Source organism: Carassius auratus, chromosome 45, assembly GCF_003368295.1.
Source record: "Carassius auratus strain Wakin chromosome 45, ASM336829v1, whole genome shotgun sequence".
NCBI classification, from domain to species: Eukaryota; Metazoa; Chordata; class Actinopteri; order Cypriniformes; family Cyprinidae; genus Carassius; species Carassius auratus.
The window spans coordinates 7119728-7145575 of record NC_039287.1 but is presented as its reverse complement, the minus strand read 5'-3'; the positions used below and the strand labels follow the sequence as shown (position 1 = coordinate 7145575).

Below are 25848 nucleotides of genomic sequence, written 5' to 3'. Positions count from 1 at the left end.
AAATAGTTTCTTTGTCTTGAGTTTACATTAATTATTTACATTTTACATTTACATATCCAAAAAGTTTCAGTCTTTTAATTGCGATTAATCGCGATTAATTTTAAAAAAATTGTGCGATTAATTAGTTAATTTTTTTAATCGATTGACAGCACTAATATATATATATATATGTATGTGTATGTGTGTGTGTGTAGGCCTGTCGCGATAGTCGATAAATCAATTAATCGCATGATAAAAAAAAAATGTATTCACATTTTTCCGGACGATTTTTTTTTCCAATTCTCACAGACCTGTAAATGACAACGACGAACAAGAGAGAGAGTGTGAGCACTGTCAAAACGCTCTGTTAAAATAAAAGTCCCGTCTACCAAAATACCAGATATCGGCCAATATATCGGCCTTGGCAAAATATCGGTTGACCAGTACTTAATACTGTAGAAAAGCACAACGTTTTTCAGTTAGAGTGTTTTCAGCTTGTTTATTTTCATATAAAAATATATTGTATACACTGTTTACATTTTTTTATTTTATTATTTTAAAAATATTGCACTGCGTTTAAATAAGTATTCAGAAACGCATAAAGTGCTATAATTCGTCTTTTTTCTGTTTAACTTTTATCATACTGCAGATCTAAATAGAATAGGCCTATACCCTAAGGTTAAATTATATTGGAACGCATCTCCAAAATAATCGCATACAAAGATGCATGTTGCCATTACAGTAGGCTGATCTGAGCCAAGCATCTCGACTGGTCTCACACAACAGGTGTTCTTGTTCCTTGGCCTGAAAGTGTGACTCAAAAATTGGTCATGTCATTAACCAGCCAAGTGAAGACGATGTACGATTTTTTTTCTGGATTCTATTTGTATATTCAAATTGGACATTTTCACCTGAGATTTATAACCAGATTAAAGGGGGGTAAAAATGACTTTAGAAAGATGGCATCATATTATTTTGTACAGTGATTGGTAGGTCTATTAGTAAAATCTTTTAACTTTGTTGCATTATATGTCAGTGGTGACAATTCAAAAATGGAAAAAAGCACTTTTCTAGTTTTTCTCTCCAAAGTTTGCATGCCTGTTCCTCAAGAAGTTTTAAAGATATCTTAATGCCCTTTTAGATTTTGGGTCTTGGTAAACTTATCTTTTGGCAACTTCATTTTTAAGGCTCTATTTGGTTCCATTTCAGCAATATTGGAATCAGTATGGCTCTTGGAGTAAATTGTTGAATTGTACACATTTTCAGTGGTCGACCTTGTACTCAGCAGATTCTTTTTTCTTTTAAATAGGAAGGTCTGAAGAACATTTTTACCCACCTGTAATCTGGCTCTGAATTTCAGGTGAAAATTGTCAATTTGACACCCTTTACAAATTAGTGGATTACTCCATGAATATACATCTGTGACGTTTAATATTTTGGCTTTCATCACTAAATTTATTGAAAAAATAAAAAATTTGAGACTGGGAAGTTTTTGAAAGTTGATTGATTTGACACAGAATGACTCTGAAGTATTTCTGTCATATTAAATAGTAGTAGACAAAACTACATCCAAAAAATATTCATCCAGATTTTTGTGACATTCCACTTTATACAGTAAATTAAATTTTTATGACTGGATTCTGTGGTTCCATTTGTTTTTTCTGCATTGCAAAAACCATACCCTACAGTTGTGCTGGTTATATGCTGGGTCTTGAATGAATGAATAAGGAATGTGCTCTTTTTAAAGGTCCAAGAAGTCTTCTTGGAAATACCCACTTCTCTGCAGTTTTGTTGAGCTTTTGAGGAGGACATTGTTTGCCTAAAAGTGGTTGTCCTTTTTGTCTGAAAGGCTGCAATTATGTGAATTGTTCTTGTGTGTTCAACACTATTGTTTTTCACCCTTGGTTTTGCAGAAAGATTCAGCCCAGTACCACTTTTCCTCCAAGCCTCCAGACATTCTTTATTCCTTCCTTGTGGTTGGAAATCCTGCCTTTTTATTTATTTTATTTTTTTAATACGACTTAGTCGTCATATTTTTTGGGACTCACTCCTTTGCTTTATCAATAAATCTTGAGTGTTTTATTCAATTTTTTTGAAGGTGTCATTGTCAACTAAAGAGGAAAAAAGACAAATTTATGTGCTATGAATGTGAGAGCTAATTGCCAAAGCATTTATTAAAACCAACCTTCCTCAGATTTGTAATGTTACACACACACACACACACACACACACATGAATGCATCACCACATGATCGTTGATGTTTACACATTAGTGATGCCAACTGGTTTGCACAAAACTTGATCTGCTCAATCACAGTGAGGTAATGAAGAGAATGTCAGATGGTCTCTGGTCATTGCACCTCGTTTCTGAAACTGTCATGGTGATGCAGGCTTTGCAAAAAAGGATTTTATTGTAGTATGTGGGTGTTTGGAGCTGAGAAGTGGAGAAAAGCACTGTTGCTCATTTTACATGTGAAATAAGAATATCTTAAAAGCAAAGCGGGGGGAAAATAGACAGCTTAATTCTAGTGGTCAAAGAGAAGGTGGGTTTAGTTTCCACACTGTTCTTTTGTTAATGTCAGTCTTTTTCTTTTTTCAGCCCTCCTTTTGTATTTAAGTTTTGTAGCTCAGTGTGTATTTTGATGCAAACTGAACCAGAACCTTTCAGGTAATTTATTAATTATTCATACAGTCCCCATTTACACATGGTTGTTGCAGGTCTCATTTGAACAGTTGTTTTCACGCCAACAGAATGTTTGTCTCCTGTTCCCAATTTTAAACTAACACGCCTGATTCAGTGTGTCAAGTGCAAACCAATTAGTGTAGTAAGGGTTCTTCAGGTTACGAGTAGAGAATGACTTGTTGAACTGCAAATGTGACATAAACGACATTTAAATGGTTACTAAGGAGTAGGAACTGTGTATATACAAAATTTTAGATTAAAATTGATATGAAATTTACTCTACTGTTTAAAAGTTTGTTGTCATTAATTGTATGTATATATATATATATATATATATATATATATATATATATATATATATATATATATATATATATATATATATATATATAATATATAATATTAAATATATATATATATATAATTTCAAATAACATTATCAATTTTTACTGAGATAATGTTAAATATTACTGTTTTTATTACAGAATAAATGCAACCTTGGTAAGCATAGGAAGCCAGTCAAAAATCTTGCAAACACCAGAATATTTGAATGTTATTGTGCAACGGAAAATTATTTCATATGTTATATATAAAAACTGTTATTTTCTATTACCTTGTCTTTGTCAGGGATTTGTTCTCATTGCCGTGTTAGTTATCTCTGCCCTGCACACGGTCTCACTCGTGAAGCTCGTCACAGGTATCTGTCTCATTAGCTGGTAACATGGGATCTGTCAGCCCTCGCTGTCCCCATCTGTCATACTTCAAGCTATAATTTGGCAGCTGTGTATGACTTAGCCACAGAGTTCCTCTCGACCTTGCAGAAGCACCTGTGCTGCAACCTCCGAAATTTATTACAGCACAATTTCTGAGTGAGAGCAGACAGGAGAGAAAAAGCGCTCTCTCAAGGAATGGAAATACCCATGACCTTATCTACTGTGTGTGTGTGTGTGTGTGTGTGTGTTGGGGTTAGTGTGCCACCACATCCGGTTCTCCACACACCCCTTCCAGCCATCGGGAAGTCAGGACTCGGAAAGCAGATTGTCATATTTTCATCAGTGAATACACATAGTCTAGCACTATAAATGTGATTCATAAACCCAAAATGTCAAGTGATTCAGTTGGATGTCTATTGTGTCAGTCAACCGCCCTATTTGGGAATAGATTTCTTTATTTTGCTTTAGAAATAACGCTTACTTTTGCTCTTGAACTACATGCTGTCATTAAACACAGAACATTAGGTCATTTGTTTTACCTTTATCGTAATAAGCATGGTCTTTTGCTTTCACAATCCACGTTTTTTTTCCCCATCTGATATTTTTAACTCTGTACATTTATACTCTGAATCTTTTACGTAATGTCTGCGTTGTCCTGAAGCATTGCTCTTCTCCCAGGGTTGCTGTTCTCCTGTGGTGCGTGTGGCAGATTATGTAGGTGTGTGTAGTCATTGGGCTTCAGCTCTCTCATTAAGGCTTACCCAGCAGCACCGCCGCTCTGCACCACAACACTCACAGATGGTTGCCAGGAAACCAAGGAAACTGACATTTCAAAGATCCTCCTGTCATATGGGAACAATGTTCATCTGTAGTGCATTAGAATTTAATCGATCAGGAATTATACGCAGTGCCACCTGCTGTATTTATATTTCACCTGTGTGACCATCAGCCCGGGTCTCATTCTGAGTTTAGTAATTGGTAATCTTACAATGTGAAAGCATAGTTTGTAAGTGTGTCAGGTGTTTTCGGTGTTAAAATACTCGCTTTAAAAATTAGTAATTTTTTTCATGTTATGGCAATATAAAAAATTGTGGTTAAAACAAATACAATAATTGTCAATGTTAAGTAAATTTTAAAACCTTGCATTATGTAAAATATGAAATATTTGAACATTTATTTTGAAAAAGTGAAAGTTAAGAGAAAGTTGCTATAATTGAGTCGCACACAAACATAAGTAGTGACAGATCAGATCTTTTTTTCCTTGTGATGTCCGAACTAGTTATTAAAAAAAAATTAAGGGTTGTTTTATCCATTTGTTTTAGATTGGATTTGAGATGTGAGCATCACACTCAAAAATGAATGCAAGCTTGCAGTCAATTGTACATTTAGAAAACAACTAAATTTTTATTCCATGTCAACTTTTAATGAAGTCTAAAACGGAAAGTAGAGCAAAGAAATAGAAGAGTTAAATATCCGGGATCAACCAATAGGAGCTTGTCTGATCAATAGTACTGGAATTATCTGCAGTAATTTAATCTTATGTTACTAGGACAGTTCTTTTAGGTCACATGTTCGACAAGTTGTTGAATCGCTTCTCATCATCTGTGTGTATTGCACTGTTGTGTCATAATCAAAACCATCCTGCTGATATCTAGTCAGTCAGTTTGGTTTGTATTTATAGTCATGCAGTGGTTTGCCTCTCCATGGTGGTGATAGCATTGATTTATTCATGTGGCGTAATCTGCCCTTTGGCCCAGCCAAGTGTATGAACAATGTTGCAGTTACAGGCCGGCCACACTGAATTTTGCCTGGAACGGGCTATTAGGGCTGGACCAGAATATTTAATTATTCGAATATTCGTTCCATGGGTTGGCATTCGATTTTCAACTTTGAGAATCAAATATATATATATATATATATATATATATTTTTTTACACCTGGGATTTCCATGTGAGCTTGGTATTGTGCAGCATGATTATAAACCATTCTTGGCATGGTTAGTCAACCGTGCTGTTAGAGTGTGTGAGCGTGACAACGCCACTCTGTTGTCTGGCTACCAGTTTTTCCATAGGTGGCTAAGTGGAAGTGTGCTGTTTGTTCAAACATCCAAGTAAACAGCTACGCTAAGTTCAATATAAAAAACAACAAAAAATGTCTGAGACAGTTTGGTCTGTGGAGGAAGCATTATACCCATCATCGTTTATTTTATTTTTCATTTCAAGAGTTGTCTTTTATTAAACAATATCAGATAAAAAAGGCCCGTTCGGCCCGATAGTGGAAAAAGCGGTTTATGAATCGCCCATGAGTGAACGTCATGATTCAGTTCACCTGGAAGAGAAGACAAAAATGCCAAAGACCTTAGCTGTGTGGAGGCACTTTAAATTGAGTGAGGACAAGACAGAGGCAGTGTGCCAGATATGCGCCTACCACAACAGCACATTAAGTTTGAAGAATCACCTGAGTTCTGGAAATAGTATGCCTATAGTATATTGTTGGTGTAAAAACAAAAATGCTACTTCTATAAACCATGTTAATCATTAATTTTACACATGAAAAAAATGTGCACTTAATTTGCTTGGAAAAATACTTGCGAATATGGCAGTCATTAAAAAACGTACAGCAGCCCAGCCTATTAATAATTTGTCTATATTAAAAGTATTGCTCTTAACAGACCTGCGTGTTTTGTTTCACTAGTGCATCATTCTCGGAGCGTATAAGCCTTGTCTGCGTGAGCTTCCAGCTCGTGCTGTTCTCCAGTTTATTACAAGTTTATTCATTCTGAACGTGTTGCCTGTTCATATTGCACCAAAATATGACACTGAACTCCCTTGGGTCTGCAGCAACACACCCGCTACATGTGAATTCAATTGGACAAATGCTTCTTGACATAATTAAAATGCAAACAGAACAGAAAATGTTCAGCCTCCTCCCTCCGAAGTGTTGATTTCTACCGAAGCTTCGAAGCTGAAAAAATATATTCAAACAAAGAGATATTATCTGACCACTTTTCTTTTTAATGATTCTCATGGAAAATTATGTTACTTGGATAACCAAAGGAAACAATTTTATGTTTTTCTTTTCTTGGTACTTGTATCTCACATGTCACTCACCTCTCATTAGAAATCACTCAAGCATTAGGCACATTTCCTTGAATGTCCGAGATGCTGTGTGGTTAAGATTGTTGCCATCTTAGAGCTTTGTCTCTTCCATGGCTCTTCTATTTACCTCTCTATTTATTTTCCTATTTTAACCATCAAGATATCTGCTTTGGTTACCGTATTCTTAGATTGTCTTCATTTTTCTCTGTTTCAGTTCTGCATAAAGGGATGAGAGGAGGAAGGTCAGATCACCTAATGGTCAGCACACATGCCCGATTCAGGCTCACTTTAAAGTTCACTTTCATCGTGCAATTATCTGTCCTCCTTTCTCTGGCCTCTCCAGCTGAGTGGCTGTCCATGTTCCGAAAACTTGGTTATTTCAGTTACATCGCGGGCATGCTCCAGTGCTGAGCTCCGTACCATGACCAGTCTAAAGCGTTCACAGACCGAACGCTCTGTGGGCGGCTCTGTTCCCGCCACTGATGAGTTTTATACTCGCCGTCTGCGCTTGCCCAATGGAGGTGCTCCGCCCCCTCGCAGCGAGAGCACCCACTTGACCGGGACACCCGGAGTTCCCAAAATGGGTGTTCGAGCACGGGTCGCCGACTGGCCCCCCAGGAAAGATGGTGGCAGTGGAGGAAGTGGAGGAGGGGGTGGAAATGGAGGTGGTGTGTGGCACATCACAGTGGAGACGGATTCCCCTTCCACCACCACAGGTAGTGCCCAGAGCAACTTGTCAAGCAAGCTCGGTCACCTGATCAGCCCTCAGGATTCATCCATGCTACGTAACATTCACAACACACTGAAAAACAAGATGCATAGCAAAGGCAAAGACAATCGCTTTCTCTCCCCCGATGGGTATCTCGGGTCGCCCCGGAAGGGTATGCGGCGTATACGGCAGCGCAGCAACAGCGACATAACCATAAGTGAACTAGACGGTGATGGTGGCGAGGGATGGTCTTTCTCCGGATGGACGCCCATGCATCGAGAGTATGGTAGTACCTCATCAATCGATAAGCATGGTGTGTCTGGCGAAAGCTTCTTCGATATGCTCAAAGGCTACCAGACCGATGCTCCAGACCAGCGCAGCCCTGCCCCTGAAAAGTTAAGCGAGTTGCTGACAGTAGCTCATAAACAATCTGCCCTCGACTTACCTGATGGACCTCTTGGTCCTTCTCGTGGCAGTCCCGCCAGTCGCCTGAAAGAAAGAGAAAAACACATGAAGAGGCGTTCGAAGTCAGAGACTGGTGGAGAATCTATATTCCGCAAGCTACGTAGCGTCAAAGCTGAAGGTGATTCGTCACGTGCGGGTTCCGACGCAGAGGATGGAAAGTCCGATGACGTGGGTCCTCCTCCTAAACCATGGGTTTGCCAGAAAGGTTTCGCACACTTTGATATCCAGAGTATTCTGTTTGACCTGAACGAGGCTGTGCAGAGTCGGCAAAGTGCTGTGAAGCGGAAGAACACCACCACTGGTGCCTCCGCTGCAGCCGCGGCCTCTGCTTCCAACACGTCTTCTCTCTCTTCCACCCAAAGCGGAGCTTACGGCTCCCCCTGTGGCAGCCAGGAAGAGCTCAGCATTAAGGATGGGCCTTCTCTTGACTCAGGTGATGACAAAAGCAATGATTTGGTTCTCAGCTGTCCATGTTTCCGTAATGAAATTGGTGGTGAAGGAGAGCGGAACATCAGCCCTTCGAAACAGGGCAGTATCGGCAGTGGTGCCTCTAGCTCTTCAAGAGATGAAGAAGGGTCCCCTGAAAGAGCTCCCAACACCCATTTTAGCAATGCAGGGGTGGCTGTTCTTGAAGCCCCCAAGGATGGCAAGAGTCTCCACCATGACCGTGGAAAGAGCAACATAGTTGAACATGTGGACTTGGGTGCTTATTATTACAGGAAGTACTTCTATTTGAGAGGTAAGTGTCAACATTTTGCTGTAATGATATACTGGTAAGATTTCTCAATGGAGATGTTCATGCTAATCATGCTTAAAGGAATCGATTATCAGTTGATTAATTAAAAAATAAGATGTAAATAAATAACTTTTTTGAATTGACAAATGCAAGCATATTTAAAACGCAGATATATTTAATATTTATTTCATGTTTAAATATGTAGTTAAATCTGTTGCTACTTCAGTTACATCAACTGTTGCTTTATATTTTGTAGCTGACCCTAATGCAAATTCTGTGTTATGTAATTTATGGCACCTGTTTACATTGCTGCTATTCTTTAAATTATTGAATCATTAATTGAAAAATTATTAAAATCCTCAGAGCACTGGAACTACTTAGGTGTCGATGAGACACTGGGACCCGTAGCTGTCAGCATTCGTCGGGAAAAACTGGAAGATCACAAAGAGCACGGCCAGCAATACAACTACAGAATCATCTTCAGAACCAGTGGGGTGAGCACTCATTCACAATGCCAACTACCATTGACACATATAGTTGCAGCATCTAAATGCAACCTGCATCTTCGTACCTGCACAGAAAGAGTTAATAAATGAGCAGTTAGCGGTGAGTGAGATCCAGGTCTGACGCCCACTGCTATCTTATGTAACATGCTTGGATGCGAGTTATCTTTGCTAGAGCTTGGCACAGATCACACTGTGCTCTGAATGGCTCATCACCATACTTCTTTTCAGTCACACCGCTTTTGACGGCAGCTTTAAATGGACAGATCTCTCTAATTATATAAAAAAAGGCTCTTAAATGTGACCTCAGCCTTTGGCATCATTTATAGAAACTGCTTATGATTCACATGCATTCTAATGGGACTTAATAGCTTTGTGACTAAGTTGACGCTCATCCCAGCATTGCAATCTTTCCACTGCTATTTTGAGACAGGCAGGTGGGCAGACATGGTTTAGCTTAGTATAAAACTTTTGTCTCTGAATCATAATGAGCAGGTACTAAAAGACTGTAATATGTTGGGTTCTGGAGTACCAAGTACTAATTTTCTCAGAAAATCATATAACCGTATTTAACACCCACTCCTCGGTTCACACCTGTAATTTACAAATGTATACAGATAATTGTATATATATATGCCTAGTCGCCTACACATATTTAAAACAATAATACAATGACATTTCTGTTATATCTCTAAACTTCTGTCTATAGTTAACAAACTTACGGGGCTCCATTTTGGAGGATGCTGTGCCCTCCACCTCCAAGCATGGCTTGGCTCGAGGCCTGCCTCTGAAGGAGGTGTTGGAGTACCTCGTACCCGAGCTCAATGCCCACTGCCTCCGTCTCGCTCTCAACACACCGAAGGTCACAGAGCAGCTGATGAAACTGGACGAGCAGGGGGTATTATGATCTTACGTTTCCTTAACATTATGCATTATCCATGTACGATAAACTGGGCTGTCAGTCTTTTCATTTTTTTATTATAGTTTTTTTAAATATTATTTTGGTTATGACTGCAAAGTGAAAAATTACATCCCCACAGAGCAAGTTTTCACTGCACATAATATATACAATATGTCCACCACAATAAATCATTTTAATAGTTTAATCACCAAAGGTAAATAAAGTAGAATTGAAATATCATTTTAAAGGCATATTTAGAGTGGGAACTTGTATTCATATGCACATGTTTATATATACAACCTGCTCTATCATTACTAAACTCTCATTGATTTTCACTATATTGATTTAAAAATCTTGCCATATTTGTTATGTTATATTCATTGATATATTATGCATACTATTTTGATATTTTATGTATAATATGTTTATTTATTTGACTTATTTTAATCTTTTGTTCCCATTAAAGCAAAATATATTTTTTTAGAAACAAAGTTAATTTAGATAAAATTTGAATGAAATAAAAATAAGTTTGCAAATGCACAGAAAAATACATTTTTGTTCTAATTAATAATTTTCTTAATTTTTTTTATTTTTTAATAATTTATTTATTACTAATTTTCAATAGACAATTATATTTTTTAAACAATGTTAAGTTATTTCACATATGCTAATGCTTTGTTGTTCTGCCCAAATAACAAGACTATATTGACACCCATTATTCCTGTTTTTCATGGTCTAATAGTCTTTATTTGTTCTGCAGCTCAGTTTCCAGCTGAAGGTGGGAATCATGTACTGTCAGGCCGGCCAGAGCACCGAGGAGGAGATGTACAATAATGAGGCAGCAGGTCCCGTCCTAGAAGAGTTCCTGCAGTTGCTGGGGGAAAGGGTGCGCCTAAAGGGATTTTCTAAGTACCGTGCCCAACTGGACACTAAAAGTGAGTCTTATCATCTTGAAGGTTTATTTAATTGACACTGATCACTGTGTGATCAAAACAGCATGTAGCTAAAGGGGCAAAACAGCTATTAAATCTCAGACCTCCTGTCATGTCAGTCTAGCAGTTTATAGGGCCAGTTAATTAATTCTAACAGGATCACACTCAATTAAGTCTGCAGCACATTTTAAATGCGTCACTCCACTGTCAGCAGTTTATTGACAACTGGAGTATGTGATTAAATGGGAATGGATATAAACACCAACAATCATTCCTTCTATCCTCTACTTTGTTTCAATTTGAACCGAGTTGCCCTTATTTGAGAGCAAGTCATGCGTCCCGTGCCTGGCAGCCGTGCTCCACCTCTCCCCTGAGACCTAAGGAATATTGTCTCTGATCACATGCATGTTTTTAATTCCATTTATCAGACTTGACATTTTTCCCCTTACATTGCCCCCACCACTGCTAGTGCGGCCGAGAAGGGCGGCAGAGTTGAAAAGCTTTGATCTCAGTTTGACTGATTAGGGCATGGTCTCGGAGTCAGGTGGAGTATGGAGTATAGATCGGGAAGGAGGGACTGAGGAGAAGATGATTTTTGTACCGCCATTGCTTCTGTGGCCATGGCCCAGAGTGCCAATTGCAGTATCCTGTTTGTGAACATTAGAAAAAAAGGGTCCTATAAAAGAGTGGAAACCATATTGTGCCTTAACAAGTCAAGGAGTGTTAAATAAATGAGTCTGGTTGATCAAAGGCTTTAGAATGTATATCCCCTTCAGACCAAACAGAAATCCTTCATTGTTTAAGAAAAGAAAAGCAGGTGGTCATATAAAAGTTGTGTATGAAAAGGTTAATGTGAGCTTTTTCTTGCAGCGGACTCTACCGGAACACATTCTTTGTACACAAATTTTAAAGACTATGAGATCATGTTCCATGTGTCTACAATGCTGCCCTACACGCCCAATAACAAACAGCAGGTAAGCTGTCCAAAAATTGTTAAACTATTACATACACCACTATTTAAATGTTTGTGGTCGGAAGTTAATTAATACTTATATGCAGCAAGAACTCATTAAAGTGATATTTTTATTTCAAAAGCAGTTCTTCTGAACTTTTTCTTTTAAACTTTTAAAATTTAAGCTTTTTTCAGAAACATTTTTAACAACACTGCATACTCCAGAATTTTGACCAATAGTTTATACTGATTTATGTTGTTTGTGATTTATAGCTGTTAAGGAAAAGACATATTGGAAACGACATCGTCACAATCGTGTTTCAAGAGCCTGGAGCAAAACCCTTTAGCCCCAAGAACATCCGCTCACACTTTCAGCATGTCTTTGTGGTTGTACGAGCACATAACCCATGCTCCGAAGACACCTGCTATAGGTGAGTAAATTGGACATTTTTAGCTGCAAAACTTCACACTGTTTAAATTCTATGTGGATTTTTGAAATTATTGTAGTTGGTAAAGGTGCTTTTTGCATCAACACCACACATGATGACTTTCAGTCTGTGGTAGTAGTAGTGCTCAAGACTATGATACAGTCAAACCAATTTAAACTAGTGTTGTAATGAGTTAGTTGAAGAGACTCATACAAATCATTCTACAGAATCATTAACTTACTAGATCAGAGCAGTTACTGAATTAACATCTGACTCTTTTACTGAACCCTAACTTTCATTCATTTCTGACTCAAGACCTGCTGTGTGTATTTAACCCTCTATGGACCACATTATGAAATGAGGTTTGCGAGGCTTAAAAAGTCCCATGAGACATATTAACGAGTGGAGTTTGTATTCCTGGGTTGATTAATTGTCTTTTGAAACTCAGGTGGGACATTGAAGTCATTGTTTTTAGGCTATAATTGCATCACACCATGAATACGATTGGTTTGTAGATGTTGGTGTTATTGTATTGGGACATTGTCATTCCCAAAGAGCATTTAATTGGACACAAATCTGTGTAGTAATCAATATTTTTGGTCTGTTTTTCTGGAATAGAAAGACTGCAAATTGTAAATGCATTTTTGTGCTGAATTTGTTTGCCTTTTAGTTGTCAAAGCTGGTAGACTTGAACTAAAAGTTGTTCATATAACACTTTTTTTTTTTTTTGATCAAAAAACAGTAAAACTCTAAAACTGTTAAATATAATTTCAAATCAACAAAGTGGTGTTGTTTTTGGTTTTATTTTTGGACAAATGGGTTTTCTTCCCGCCCGTGGTGGGTTATGTTCTTGCCTGATATCCTCTGGCCAGCTTATTATTCTTGTCGTACAGCACATTACCCAGGAGAGCGCTGCTCTTAACCACTTCAAATGAGCTAGGCCCGCTTAATTTCCTTCACGCCTACTGGGGGCTGTTTATCAGTAGGATTTGTTGATCGTTGTATTGCTTGCAGTCCAACCTCGAAAGTGCTACTATGAGTCAAACAAAAGAAAATGTGTGCTTATTTGAACCGAACAGGCAACAAATATCATGTTGATTATTGATATCTTTATTGTGCCTTACTCCCTTAAATGTGCCATAGGATGAATTGATACAATATTTTAAATTGTTTTTAAAAGTTTTATAAGTTTTATCTCAATAATTTTATAGCTTGTTGTAATTGCCACTTTTAGGGTATGAGGTATTTTTTTGTTTATCCCCTTTGAATGAAAATGAGCTGCTGCTCCTGGCTCCCTTTTCAGATGAGTGCGGAGCTCAGTGTTGCCAAGTCCATGGTTTTCCCATGGATTTAAGTGACCTCAATAATGTGAGATTTAGCCTCTAAAACAGTGGTTCCCAACCTTTTTCAACTCGCGGCCCACACAACCAAACACATATGTTTGCGCGGCCCACTTCAAAAAAATTAACTGACCCCGCTATTGTTGGGTTAATAACTTAGTACTCAGAAGCTAGATTTTAAACTATATTTATTGAATAAACTAGGGCTGTGCGATATGGACAAAAAAAAAAAAAAAAAACTATCGCGATTTTTTTTTAATCAATTTTGCAATTGTGACACACCGATATGCTTTCAGTCATAATGCATTCAGGATTAATTTGAAACATATTTCCAAAAGAAAACCAATCAGAGCTTTATCAAAAAGTTGTAACATCTCTAGAACAGACATAAGTTAAAATTATCACTATAGTGAAGATGTAAAAAAATTTATAGACTTGTGGCAAAAAAAAAAAAAAAAACTAAATCCTGTATACAGGGACTTTTTTTTAATTTTTTGCCATGCATTGTTCATAGAGCTCATTAATTGTAGCGGTGCCTCAGGTGTTTGCAGTGTGTATACAGTATGTGTATGCGGTCAGCAGTGAGAGCGCATAAATATAACGCGAAAGCACATTAAAATAATGCACGAGTGCGAATCTCTCTGTTCGCAGCAGATTTCCTTTGCTCTTTTACCGCAGTGAGAACGCTCTGATCCGTCAACATTGGCTCAGAAAAAAGGCGCATCACAGACAGTGTGTGAACCTGGAGTTAGGCATATGCCCAGTCTCTGTTCTCGCGCTAGGCGCAATGCATTCTGATGGGATCGGATACGGGAGGTCAGGGCCGCGGAAAATTGTGTTATAAAGCGATTTAGAAATCGCGCACGCTCAAATCGTGATTTTAGGACGTTTTCTTTTAATCGCACAGCCCTAGAATGGACTGGAAATGAACAGAAAATAATTGGCGGCCCACCTGCAATACCACAGGTTGAAAACCACTGCTCTAAAATGTGAATTTTACCAGGGAAATCCCACCAAAAACTTGTATTTTACCCCACCAGAATGTGTTTTTTATTAGGGATCCCCCTCAAAATAAAATTGGGATAGTTTTGAGTAGAAATTGGGTGGGTTTGTTCTTAAAACCTGGCAACCCAGGTGGAGCTTAAAGAGCTCATGCTCACAGGCATACCGGTGTTACGGTTTAACTGGTGGTGACCTTGTTACTGACTTACTGCTCATTATTTTAACTACCAAATTCCTATTCAAGATCATTCTGGTAGGATGTGAAAGCAGCATTGGTGTAAACGGGCAGAGACAATGGTAGCTTTAGTAACATTAGCCTTACAAAGAGTCAAGAAGCTCTTTTGGAAAACAAAATATGACGCGTGATGCTGGTCTGTAGTCTGGATGTTTGTGCACGAAGCATTGGTATCGATCCCTCTTTCAGAAGCAATCTTTGCACAACTCCAGCATTGAACTGACCCTCGTTTGTGAGGCAGTCCGGTGTAAAATGTTAGGCTTCCGGGACATTTCCTATTAACCACCGTGTCCCCAGCTGTCTATGGAGACTCCTATGTTCGTTGGTTCATCCCAACACACAACACTTTTAATGGCTCTTTGGCACTGACATTCATTGTACCTCCAGCAGCTACAGCAAGAGAACAGTAATGGTGGACCGCAGCTTCTCACTCAGGGCTGTGTATATGCTAATAGGGCAGAGAGCGAAGAAAGAGTACTGTTAGTGTGGACAGGCTGTTTATTAATTATTGGCAATATAAAACAATGAGTGGGTGGATTTTACCATTATAGGCTAGTTGTTTTCACACACTGCAGCCGCACAACTGTTCAAAACACCTTATAAAAGTTATTTTTTCATTCTATGGCACCTTTAATCTTTCACTCGCATACTTGCTCACTTTTTCTCTCCCTTGCTTGCTTTGTTTTGCCTCATGGAACGAACAGAGGTTTTAATTGCTCATGGGTCTCATTGTATGTTGTCTTAATTATACCCAGTAGGGAGCCTCATCACTGTTCAGCTCTGAAAGTACAGAAGTTACAAAGGCCCATCCTGGCCGAACTTCTCTGAAACAATAAGCTAGACTGAGCACACAACAAATGAGAGGGCTCCTTGCACACCGTTGCCAACTGTCCTGGTATGCGAGTGGCTTTATGGGGGCTTGCCGCTTAAACCCGACAACCCTTCTCCTCCTTCCCTGACAGACTCCCTCCCTCTCGTCGCCCCTTCATTCGCTCTGTGAATTCTTTTCGTGAGCTTTAATTTTCCTGTGGTCACTTATGCCGTATTAATCTGCTTTGACCGTTTAGACAAGAACTGGAATGGAAGTCAGGAAGTGGAGCAGGTGGGTTCAGGGGGTCTCGATTTTTCACTTTTGAGTGTGTAGCGTGGCTGTTTAATTCTGTTGAGGTGAAAGGCCAGTTAAAAACCGTGATTAAAGGTGTTTATGGAGAGCGTTAATGATTTATATGCCCTCCTGTTGTTTTATTGGCTGCTGTTGGTTGTACTGAAGTGGTTAACACTGTACACTGGAGACCTATAATTTTGGCAGACAACCTCTCAGCCACCAGTGAAATGGCAAGGTAGATCGTAAAGTGGTACCAAGTGGAAGGTGTTAATGCTTTTTTGCATATCTATTTTCCTGCATCTCTATTGCGACGCCGCTGAGTCTACGGTGTCACAGAAAAAAACAATTATGGTTTTGTGAGGGTGCAGTCTGAATTAAATATGATGGAATATGCAGACATTGGTAGCTCAAAACATTTTTGAAGTAGTTGAAATATTTCATAAACTTTTATAGAGATTTATAAAGTTTTATGAGTGACGTCTTATAATTCTATGGACATTTGTTAAAGGTTCCTTATTGGACTGATAATAATAATGATTATAAACTCTTAAATGAGACAAAATCAGCACAAAGATTTGATTTATTATTACTTCCCACTGCGTCATCTTTGCAGTGTAGTTCAATTCATGAAAAAATTGGTCAAAAAGACCCTAACAAATTCAAACAAAATCAAACAAATTTCTGTCAAGAGTACAATACCATTCAAAAGTTAGCTTTTTTTTTTTAAAGAAATAATACTTTTTATTCAGCAAGGATGCATTCAATTGATCAGATGTGATGTTTAAATATTTAATGACCGTAAAAGACATTTTACGATGTTACAAATGACTTTTAAGTTTAAGTGAATCGTTTAATAAGAATGTTTCATAACTCCAAATCAGCATATTAAAATAATTTCTGAAGGAGTGATGGCTGCTAAAAATTCTGCTTTAAATTACATTTTTAAATATATTAAATTACAAACAGTATTTTACTTAGTGGTCATATGTTGCTGCTAAAAAGAACATTATTTTGTGTATTTGGTGTAATGAAATGTGTTAATGCGTTTTAAGGTTAAAATAATTATTGTTTCTCCTCTATGCCCTGCCTTTCCGAAACGCATCAATTTTTACAAAGCTCATCAGTTTGAAAGCGAGGTGTGCTGTGATTGGCCAGCTATCCAGTGCATTGTGATTGGCTAAATACCTCAAGCGTGTGACAGACATGTTATTCCCCTTACCATATTGTGTCCACAGTCCGCCCGGAGAGACTAGACTCAAACATTAAACCCCATTATAAACATGATATAAACATGATTTCTAGTCGTGTCCTCATTTGGAAGGCCAAACAAAGTAGTTTCGCTTTCTCAATAAAACAGCGTCACACACCGCGGCCTTGAGCGAGCCATGACCTAGAGTGAACGGAGGCTCACAGTGAAACACACAGCATCTCTACGACATGGTGCGGGCAACAACAATACTACAGATTGAATAAAAGGTAAGCCTTATTTCTTTGCGTGAACATCTGGGCGGCATTATGTAAATCTTCCCACATAGTGACGTAGAGATGTGGGGAGCGTTTAAATGAGCCCTGGCGTGGAAGGGTCTGAATTTTTATAAAGTATATTTCTTTGGATTTGAGACTTCAGTGAAACTTTACAGATCTTCATATGCACCAAGAGCTTGTAACACTCCAAAGAGAAAGGAAAAATTTAAATCGCATCATATGTTATCATACATGTTACTGTAAACTTATTTATTTATTTTAACAAAACCTTGAATTTTATACAGGAAATCAGGGTATCAAGATTGGGTTTGTCCTTTGAACACGTTTACAGTATGTGAGAACTCTGCTCTGTGTATGCGATACTTGTACACCTGTGTATTTCTGAGTGGGTCAGGGTATTATTTGCTTGTGTGGAGGTTCTTTGATTCCTTGCTGTGGGCAGTGGATGCTCCACCAACCCACACGCTGTGTATTTATACTTCAGATAAGTAATCCAGTTTTGCCTCTCCACCTAAGCCAAGGGGGTCGGCTACAACAATAAAGTCAGCCCGCTTGCTGTTAGTCACTGAATAACCGCTCAATGCCTAGAAGTGGATTATGTTTGGATGGAATATGCACTGCTCTATTCTGGCTTTTGAAAAATGTTGATGACTGTTATTGTCCACACTATCATACAGAGTTTAGTTTTTGTATGCCACTGGTGAAGCACAACTATGGGTTTTTGGTCCGCTTTATGCTTAAACAATATAATGCAGATATTTAAAATAATAGAGCAATTGCAGAAAAAATTTGGTAGGTTTTACTACTGTGGTAAGTTGGTTAACACTTGGCTATACCTTGTTTTTTTTTTTTTTTCTGGTAATACAAGGTTACTACACGGGGTAGGGTTAGGTTTAGGGGTAGGTTCGGGGTTAGTACCTAGTTATTACATAGTTATTGTAATTACTATAATAAGTACATAGTATGTACATGAGGAACAGGACTGTAAAATAAAGTGCTACCTGATGTTTGTTATAGGGTGTTTCGTGGTAATACCAATCCATTATATTGTTTTGAAATGCCTGGTATTATCAGGTAAATACAGTACCACGATATATGATTATGATCATCATTAATTACCATGGTGTACATAAAGGACCTGTTTAACAGTTTTTATCGGTCACAAGGGTGACTAATTTATGGCTGGATTATTGTGAGAATCAGGCCAGGAAACTTCTGGTTACCAGTCTCAGTCTTCACCAAGTCTGTGTTATTTATCCCTGCAGGTGAAGAGAAAGAGAAACCATATTACTGAATTAGATATCAACAAGTTATTCATCTCAGTCCGTTCTTCAGCTAGCTGCTGGTACTGCGGGAGAGAAGTTTATGTTGTAATGAATTTGCAAGCTCATTTTTCTACCACACACGTACATGATCCCCTCAGTGTTTTTACAGATGAATCCCACGCACACACAGCAGTACTTTGTTTGCACCCCCCCCCCCCCACTTCACACAAACACACCAACTTCTGGGCCTCACTGTTCTTTGTCTTCCTCCTCCAGTATCACTTTAGGTTGAGGTAGTGGCTCTCTTCGGTCCAACCTCATTACTGCTATGCCTGGCTAGTTGCATATGAGTTCCAAGCATACCAGACAGAGCAGGAAGCTTTAGATGTCAATGCCAGAGGCTTAATGAAAAGAAAAAACGGGGGAGAGATGAAGCAAGCGTGGTAGAGAAGAAAGGTTTGAGATGGAATTGAATTTAAAATGTTTTCTTCTGTAGCATATGAGGGGTCCATCTAAGTTTACTAGCACTCTGTAGTAGTCAACAGCATAATAGCCATCCATGCTGTTTTGATCATTTCCTCCTATTCCCATTTGGCAAAGTATTTGATGTCCCAACTGCTACACTTCACACTTTGACTCTTAATTTCATCATTTCCATAGCAGCCACATTGTCTTTGGAATGAATTTCGTTCATGCATAAACATGAAGGCCCTTAGGGAAGTTTGAGGATGGTTTAGCGATTATGTTGAGCATGTGATGAGCAATTTGTCTCATTGTTTGAAATCTCCTCTCTTGTTTCCCCTCCATTATCTCCACCCCCTCAATCACAGCGTGGCAGTGGCTCGCTCACGAGATGTACCTGCCTTTGGACCGCCTATTCCCGAGGATGCTACGTTTCCGAAGTCTACCGTCTTTCGAGATTTCCTGCTAGCCAAGGTCATCAATGCTGAGAATGCAGCCCACAAGTCGGACAAGTTCCGCGCCATGGCCACTCGGACACGCCAGGAGTACTTGAGGGACCTGGCCGAACGGCATGTTACAAGCACACCTATCGATCCTTCGGGCAAATTTCCTTTTATTTCTCTGGCCCATAAGCGTAAGGAAAAGACTCGGCCATATTTTGGCGGAGAGCTGCGTAGCCCAGGAGCCATCACCTGGCCTGTTTATGCCGAGGACCATGGAGCCGGAGGAGAACTAGAGGCCCTGCTGGCCATTTCAAATGACTTTCTAGTGCTGGTGGACCCAGAAGCCAAGGCTGTTGTCTTCAACTGCGCCGTCCGAGATGTCATTGGTTGGACGCTGGGAAGCCCTGCTTCCATGAAGATCTACTATGAACATGGAGAGAGCATCTCCCTGCGCTCCATCAATAACAACACAGAAGACTTCCGCGAGGTTATCAAACGTTTAGAGGTAAGTTTGGAGTTGCACAAAAGTATCATGACAGGTTTTTATTTAATTTCTAGTTTTTAAATTTGAAGGATTTTTTCCCCTGAAAGTTTTTTGTTACATGTACAGAACATGGACTTGAGATCTTGTTTGTTTGTTTGTTTTTGTTTTTTATACCCATGTGGATTTATAACTATCAAGCTTTCACACGAGCTTAAAGTAGTTTTTTTTTATAGCTGTGCTGTGGATGATTTATTGTGTGAATTAATGGTGTTTAAGAGAGCCTTTGCATAACTGTGCAGTGGCTTGAATGTACTTCTGATTTGGCCCCCTGCCCATTATGTCACTCTTGAAGTGCAGGAGCTGTTGCCATGGTAACTAGTACTCTGCGAACTGAAAGCTCATGATCTCATCACAGTCATGAAGCATGTTAGGAGAGCTTTATTTATACATGGGGGGGGGGGGGGGGGGGTAAAAAAAAAGCCTTGATCCTGATTTGCAGTAGTGTATAATAGCTTATGATAGAATTTTGACAAGGTCTTGCATCCTTAATAGAGGGAATCGCTTTCTAAATTGAATAAAATTGCTTTTGAAACCAGAATTTATTTATTTTTTCCACTCCTTTTTCTCAGCACCTCACTAAAGGCTGTGAGACATCTGATATGACCTTGAGGAGGAATGGCCTGGGCCAGCTTGGTTTTCACGTTAACTACGAAGGCATCGTGGCAGAGGTGGAGCCGTATGGCTATGCCTGGCAAGCGGGGCTGAGGCAAGGCAGCCGATTGGTCGAAATTTGCAAGGTGGCTGTGGCAACACTTTCACACGAGCAAATGATAGACCTGCTCCGCACCTCAGTAACTGTGAAAGTTGTCATCATACCGCCCCATGAGGATGCCACTCCTCGCAGGTGGGTCTGAGTATCAATTCATTTCTTGATTCATTATTCCTTGAGTGAATCCTGGTAAATAAGTAGGCAGTAATTATTTTTGTCAGGTAGAAAAGTAAACCACTCATTCCAAGTTTTGCAATAAGACAACAAATCAAAACATTGCACCTTTGTGCCCACACGTGCAATCCAAAATAGAAGAGATTTGTCTTCCCAGTCTAGGCTTGCCTGCAGGCACTGTGCCAACTTGAAGGTTATAATGATCAGGGTCTAAACTACAAATCATCACCAGATTTTTATGTGCATTCACTGTGTTCTTTTTTTACAGTTTTGTCATTAATGTAAAAAAAAAAAACGTTTAAAGACTTTTCAGTTTTATAGTCCTTACAGGAAGTTTGGTTGGTTGGTTAGGTTAGGACCAGGGTGGAATACATTTTATGTAATAAAACTTTTATACAGCATGGATATGCATCAAATTGATCATGATTATTTCTATTCTTTTGTGAACTTTAATTTCATCCATCAAGGGAAAAAAAAAATCACAGTTTGCACAAAAAAATTAAGTAGATGTTTTTAACATTGACAGTAACACAATATTTTTCTTTAGCACCAATTCAGAATATTAGAATGATTTCTGAAGGATCGTGTGACAATTCTACTTTTGCATCACAAGAATAAATTACATTTTAAAATATATTAAAATAGAAAACAGTTTAAATAATAATAAAATTGTGCTAATTTATCACAGTATTATTGTTTTGAGTGTATTTCTGACCAAATACATGCCGCCTTGGTGAGCATAAGAGACTACTTTTAAAACATAAAAACAACTTTATTTTACATTCCTGATACACGTGCATTATATGCACTTATTATAGTGATTACAGTTATTAACTGGGTAAAAACAAGTAGACATTAACCCTGAACCTACCCCTAAACCTAACATAAACCCATGTAATTACCTTATTTTACCATTATTTAAATGGGTAAGTACATTGTAAGTAGATGTAAGTACCCATACTGTACATCTTTTGAACAGTATGGGTATGATCTGCAAACTTTTGAACAGAAGTGTAAATAGCTAATTTCACCTTTTAAGATAAATCAAATGCACTTCATTGCCACTAACTGCCTAATTCATCGTCTTGCAGGGGCTGTTCAGAACTGCACCGCATGCCAGTCGTAGAATATAAAGGCAGCAATGAGAGCGGCTCATTTGAGTACAAGTTTCCTTTCCGGAGCAATAACAACAAATGGCAGCGCACCTCGTCCAGCCCACAGCAGTCCCTCACCGCCTCACCTCAGAGTCACAGTGGAACCCCGAACCGTGCCGTCAGCCTGGGGGCCAGCATGGGCAAGACCCTCTCTGCCGAACGGCCCGAAAGAGCTGCTGCCATCCCCCGTAGCGTGTCCAGTGACGGCCGACCTCTGGACTCTAAAAGGTGTGTACGATGACTGCCTTGATGTAGTGGAGCTTTTGTTAAGTTGCTCTTCCCCGTCATATATATTTTTTTGTCTCTCGTTTATCTGTATTTGTGTGTATCGCTCTTTCTCTACCTCTCTCAGGATGTCTCCAGGTTCTGAGAACTATGCCCTGACCTCGTCTCTCATGTTGGGCCGCTCGCCACACAACCGCAGTTCCCCCAGTAACCTCTCCTGCTCCAGTGACACGGGCTCAGGGAGCTCCGCTCACTGGAGGCAGAAGTCCATGCCAGAGGGGTGAGGCTCTACTAAAAACTGTCCATCCCTTAATCACCCAGTCGTCTCACCGCTTTATCTGTTCAAGCTTTCTCACAGCGTTTTTTATGACAAGATGGCTGTGGCATCCGCAAAATGATGCATGCGATTTACAACATATGCATGTTTATGTTTCCGTTATAGATTTGCACTCAACAGGCACTCTCCTCTCCCAACGGAGCGGCCAGTAATGGCAGAGGATGGAAGCAGCGGCAAGTCGACCCCCAGCTGGCCCAGAGTGGAGGACAGCTCTGACAGACCACCATCAGGTCAGACCACACTCCATCAGTGATGAATTATTAAAAGCAAGGGGGGTAAATGTAAGGTGTCTGGAAGTGAGAGGGGGAAAGATCAATAGAGAAGCACTGCTGGAAAAATATTAACGAGCTAAACAAAACTGTTAACTGAATGAAAGGTTGAAAGGAGAGAAAAGAATGGCAGTGAATATTCAAAAACAAAAATAGTACAGCTATTACTGGGTTCTGAGGCCTTTAGTGTTCCATATTTGAATGAAGCGTTATTATGGACTTCTAGACTTCATGCATCAAAGGATGACAACATTCATAAACCCTCAGGACACAAAATTGAACTTGTACTTAATTTAACAGTAACACCACCTCCCGTAAGCAGCCTTCAAGCATTTCTTAAATCAGATGCTTTTATCAAGCTTTATTTGAAAATATCACTGTTGTTCATTTTTCAGTTGTGACCATATTTCGGTTACAATGTCCATTTTACCTGCATATGAAATGATAGTTTCTCAGCTAATTATGTTAATAAATGTTAATTAAAAAATTAACAACAGTCAGTTCAGTTGCTATTTATATATTTTCTTTTTTTTTGTTTAAGCTTTTTAATCTCTCTCTCTCTTGCTCTCTCTCTCTCTCTCTCTCTTTATTACAGCTTAATTTTAATTACTGAACATTAATTCATTATTTTTTTAGTAGTTTTAGTTTCAGTTAACAATAACAACATGAGTGCTACAGACATAGTTCCTCAAATCATGTGGCTTGTTGAGGAAAGGTGTGCTATTTTCACCAGACGTGCAATTTTTTATGATAAAGAGGGCATAAAATAAATAAATAGACTTGCACTGAAGGAAGGATCTGAACATCAAAGAGACTCTTTTGACTTGAGCCTGTAAGTAACCATTTAGAACACCTTAGCAACCGCATAGCAATGTCCAGGCAACCACCCACGACACCTAAGCATAGTGATGGCCACACAGGCAAGCGCCATTCAAATTCACTTGAAGATATTTAAAAACCTTGTCTTTCTTCTCAAGTGATTTCGTTAGATAACACTGAGAGTGATGCATTGTTTTAAGAACTCGGGCAAGCTCTTTAAAACACCAGTGGATTGAAACCCTTCTTCTGAGGGTTTTAGTTGCCTTGCTGTAGGCTATGCGGTTTCATTCGTTATCCACCTGGCCTTGACAGGTTAATTTTTTGGGGGGCCACACTTGTTTTTGACAGCAGGTCGGCTCCATTCGGTGTTCTCGCCCTTCTAACTCACAGCAGATCATCTGATCCTTCCCTCCCCCTGAATACCTCTCTCTTATATAACCGTGGTCAACCTTAGAGCGTTTAATAGATCAAGCGTTGCCTTTGAAAGTAAGCTGTGTCCAGTGAAAGGAAACAAACATAAACGGTGTCTCTGAACAGCAGGCTTTGTATGGGTTCAAGCAAAGACAGAAATACCTCCTCTTCCCTGCTGGTATGGTTGTGTAAGCTCTCTTTTTGTGCCTCTAGCACCCCCCTCTCACTCTTCCAGGTCCACGTGTGCTGTGACTCACACTGCCACCTCCTTTCTGCGTATTTTTCTTGTTTCTCTTCCTCTCTCCATTCCTCGGCTTCTCCACGTCTCCTGTGTTTGACAGGATTATTCCCATTTTTTTTTATAACACTGCAGGACTCCACTGTGTCTGTCTCTTACTTTGCGTCTCTGTTAATGTCCCCTCTTTTGTATATTTCTCTGAAACAAGCTTACAGTTTTCAGCTTCTCTGATTGTTGTGGTCCAGCGGCCCACCTCCACATTTTGAACCTTCTTAGCTCCGCTATGTGACCTCTCAGAGACCCGGACGGTAATAGCAGTGTCCATCCCACGCAAAACCCATCTGAGCCGTTCGGCCCGGTAAACTATATGACCCGTGCTGTAAATGTTACCACAGCCTAGAATTATACGCCGCTCTCATGATTGCAGTCGACTTTTCGGAGCATGAGAGGTCAGTCGCCAAATTCTGACCTGTGTCGGTTTTGTCTTTTAGGGTGGCTTTGAATTTCAAGGACTTTAAATTCTTCCTAACTACACTGAAAATTAAAAATAAATATTTTATATTTTTTTTTATAGATATTAAGTATAAAATGGTTTGATTTAGGACATTATGCACCACTAAAACAAACAGAAAATTAATAAAAATAAAAAAGTGAGCTAAAATAGCCATTCTACATGAAAACCAATCCTATGTATTAGTAAAATAATTAGTCTGAATCTTAGGATGTATAAAAGAGAACTGCTTATGAATAAACAATACAGAAATAGTTATTAGAGGAAGACAGATATAAGGTGAAAAGGAAGAGAAGAGGGTTTTTTTTTTATCTTTTCTGCTGTAGTTGTATCTGTATCTGTTTTCCTATGGAAGACTGGAAGGCATGTGACATAAAATCATATGAGGCATACAAGAGCTACACTTTTCCAGATTTCTGACATTTTATGTTGCTCATTGACATCTGAGCTAATGCTTTTCCCAGTAACTTCTAGATACTTTTCTTGAAGCAATGCTCCATTTTTCTAAAGCATGTTAGCAAAAACAGTTTTTTTCTGGAATGAATTTGACTTGATTAAACAGTTTTTGATTTTATCTTAAAAGATTGTGGTTTGTTCAAATTGAGTTTGAGTTCTGATTCTGAAAAACAAGCAAAACTCTGCTTTGAATCGCTGAAGGGAGGTAGAGACAGGAAGTGGGGTGTCAAGAGGGGAAGGAAAGCCTTTTCATAAGCTCGAAAGGAATTGCCCCCCTCTGACTATGTGCAGTGGCTCATGCATGTACAAAGAAATGACCTTTTCCCCTAAACTTTTCACAAATGTATGTCCACTCGATTATGTCTTAAAGCTTGTGAACTCTGATGCGCAAAGTGTCTGATATCCATCCATCCATCCCCCTCCCCCTCATGTAATTGCTTGCACCATCTATTTTTGTTACGCTGGCCATTATATAACAGCCAACAATTACACAATAGTTTCATTTACACTCAATATCCTGTAATGACTTCAGAACAGACTGTGTTAGCTATATTGGTCAAATTA

General features: G+C 39.0%; 1 protein-coding gene across 7 annotated transcripts in view; it reads left to right on the top strand.

The window, feature by feature from the left end:
• The window catches only part of LOC113063071 (signal-induced proliferation-associated 1-like protein 1), a 79688-nt gene that overhangs the window by 45225 nt on the left and 8615 nt on the right, over window positions 1–25848 (top strand). For all 7 annotated transcript variants that reach the window (XM_026233238.1, XM_026233237.1, XM_026233236.1 and 4 more), the window contains 11 exons: window positions 6689–8387; window positions 8748–8878; window positions 9597–9785; window positions 10549–10723; window positions 11591–11694; window positions 11946–12103; window positions 19363–19942; window positions 20551–20825; window positions 21956–22246; window positions 22371–22523; window positions 22686–22810. In XM_026233238.1, coding sequence (XP_026089023.1) covers window positions 6896–8387; window positions 8748–8878; window positions 9597–9785; window positions 10549–10723; window positions 11591–11694; window positions 11946–12103; window positions 19363–19942; window positions 20551–20825; window positions 21956–22246; window positions 22371–22523; window positions 22686–22810 — 3673 coding nt within the window. In that variant the 5' untranslated portion in view covers window positions 6689–6895. The remainder of the gene's footprint in view (window positions 1–6688; window positions 8388–8747; window positions 8879–9596; window positions 9786–10548; window positions 10724–11590; window positions 11695–11945; window positions 12104–19362; window positions 19943–20550; window positions 20826–21955; window positions 22247–22370; window positions 22524–22685; window positions 22811–25848) is intronic.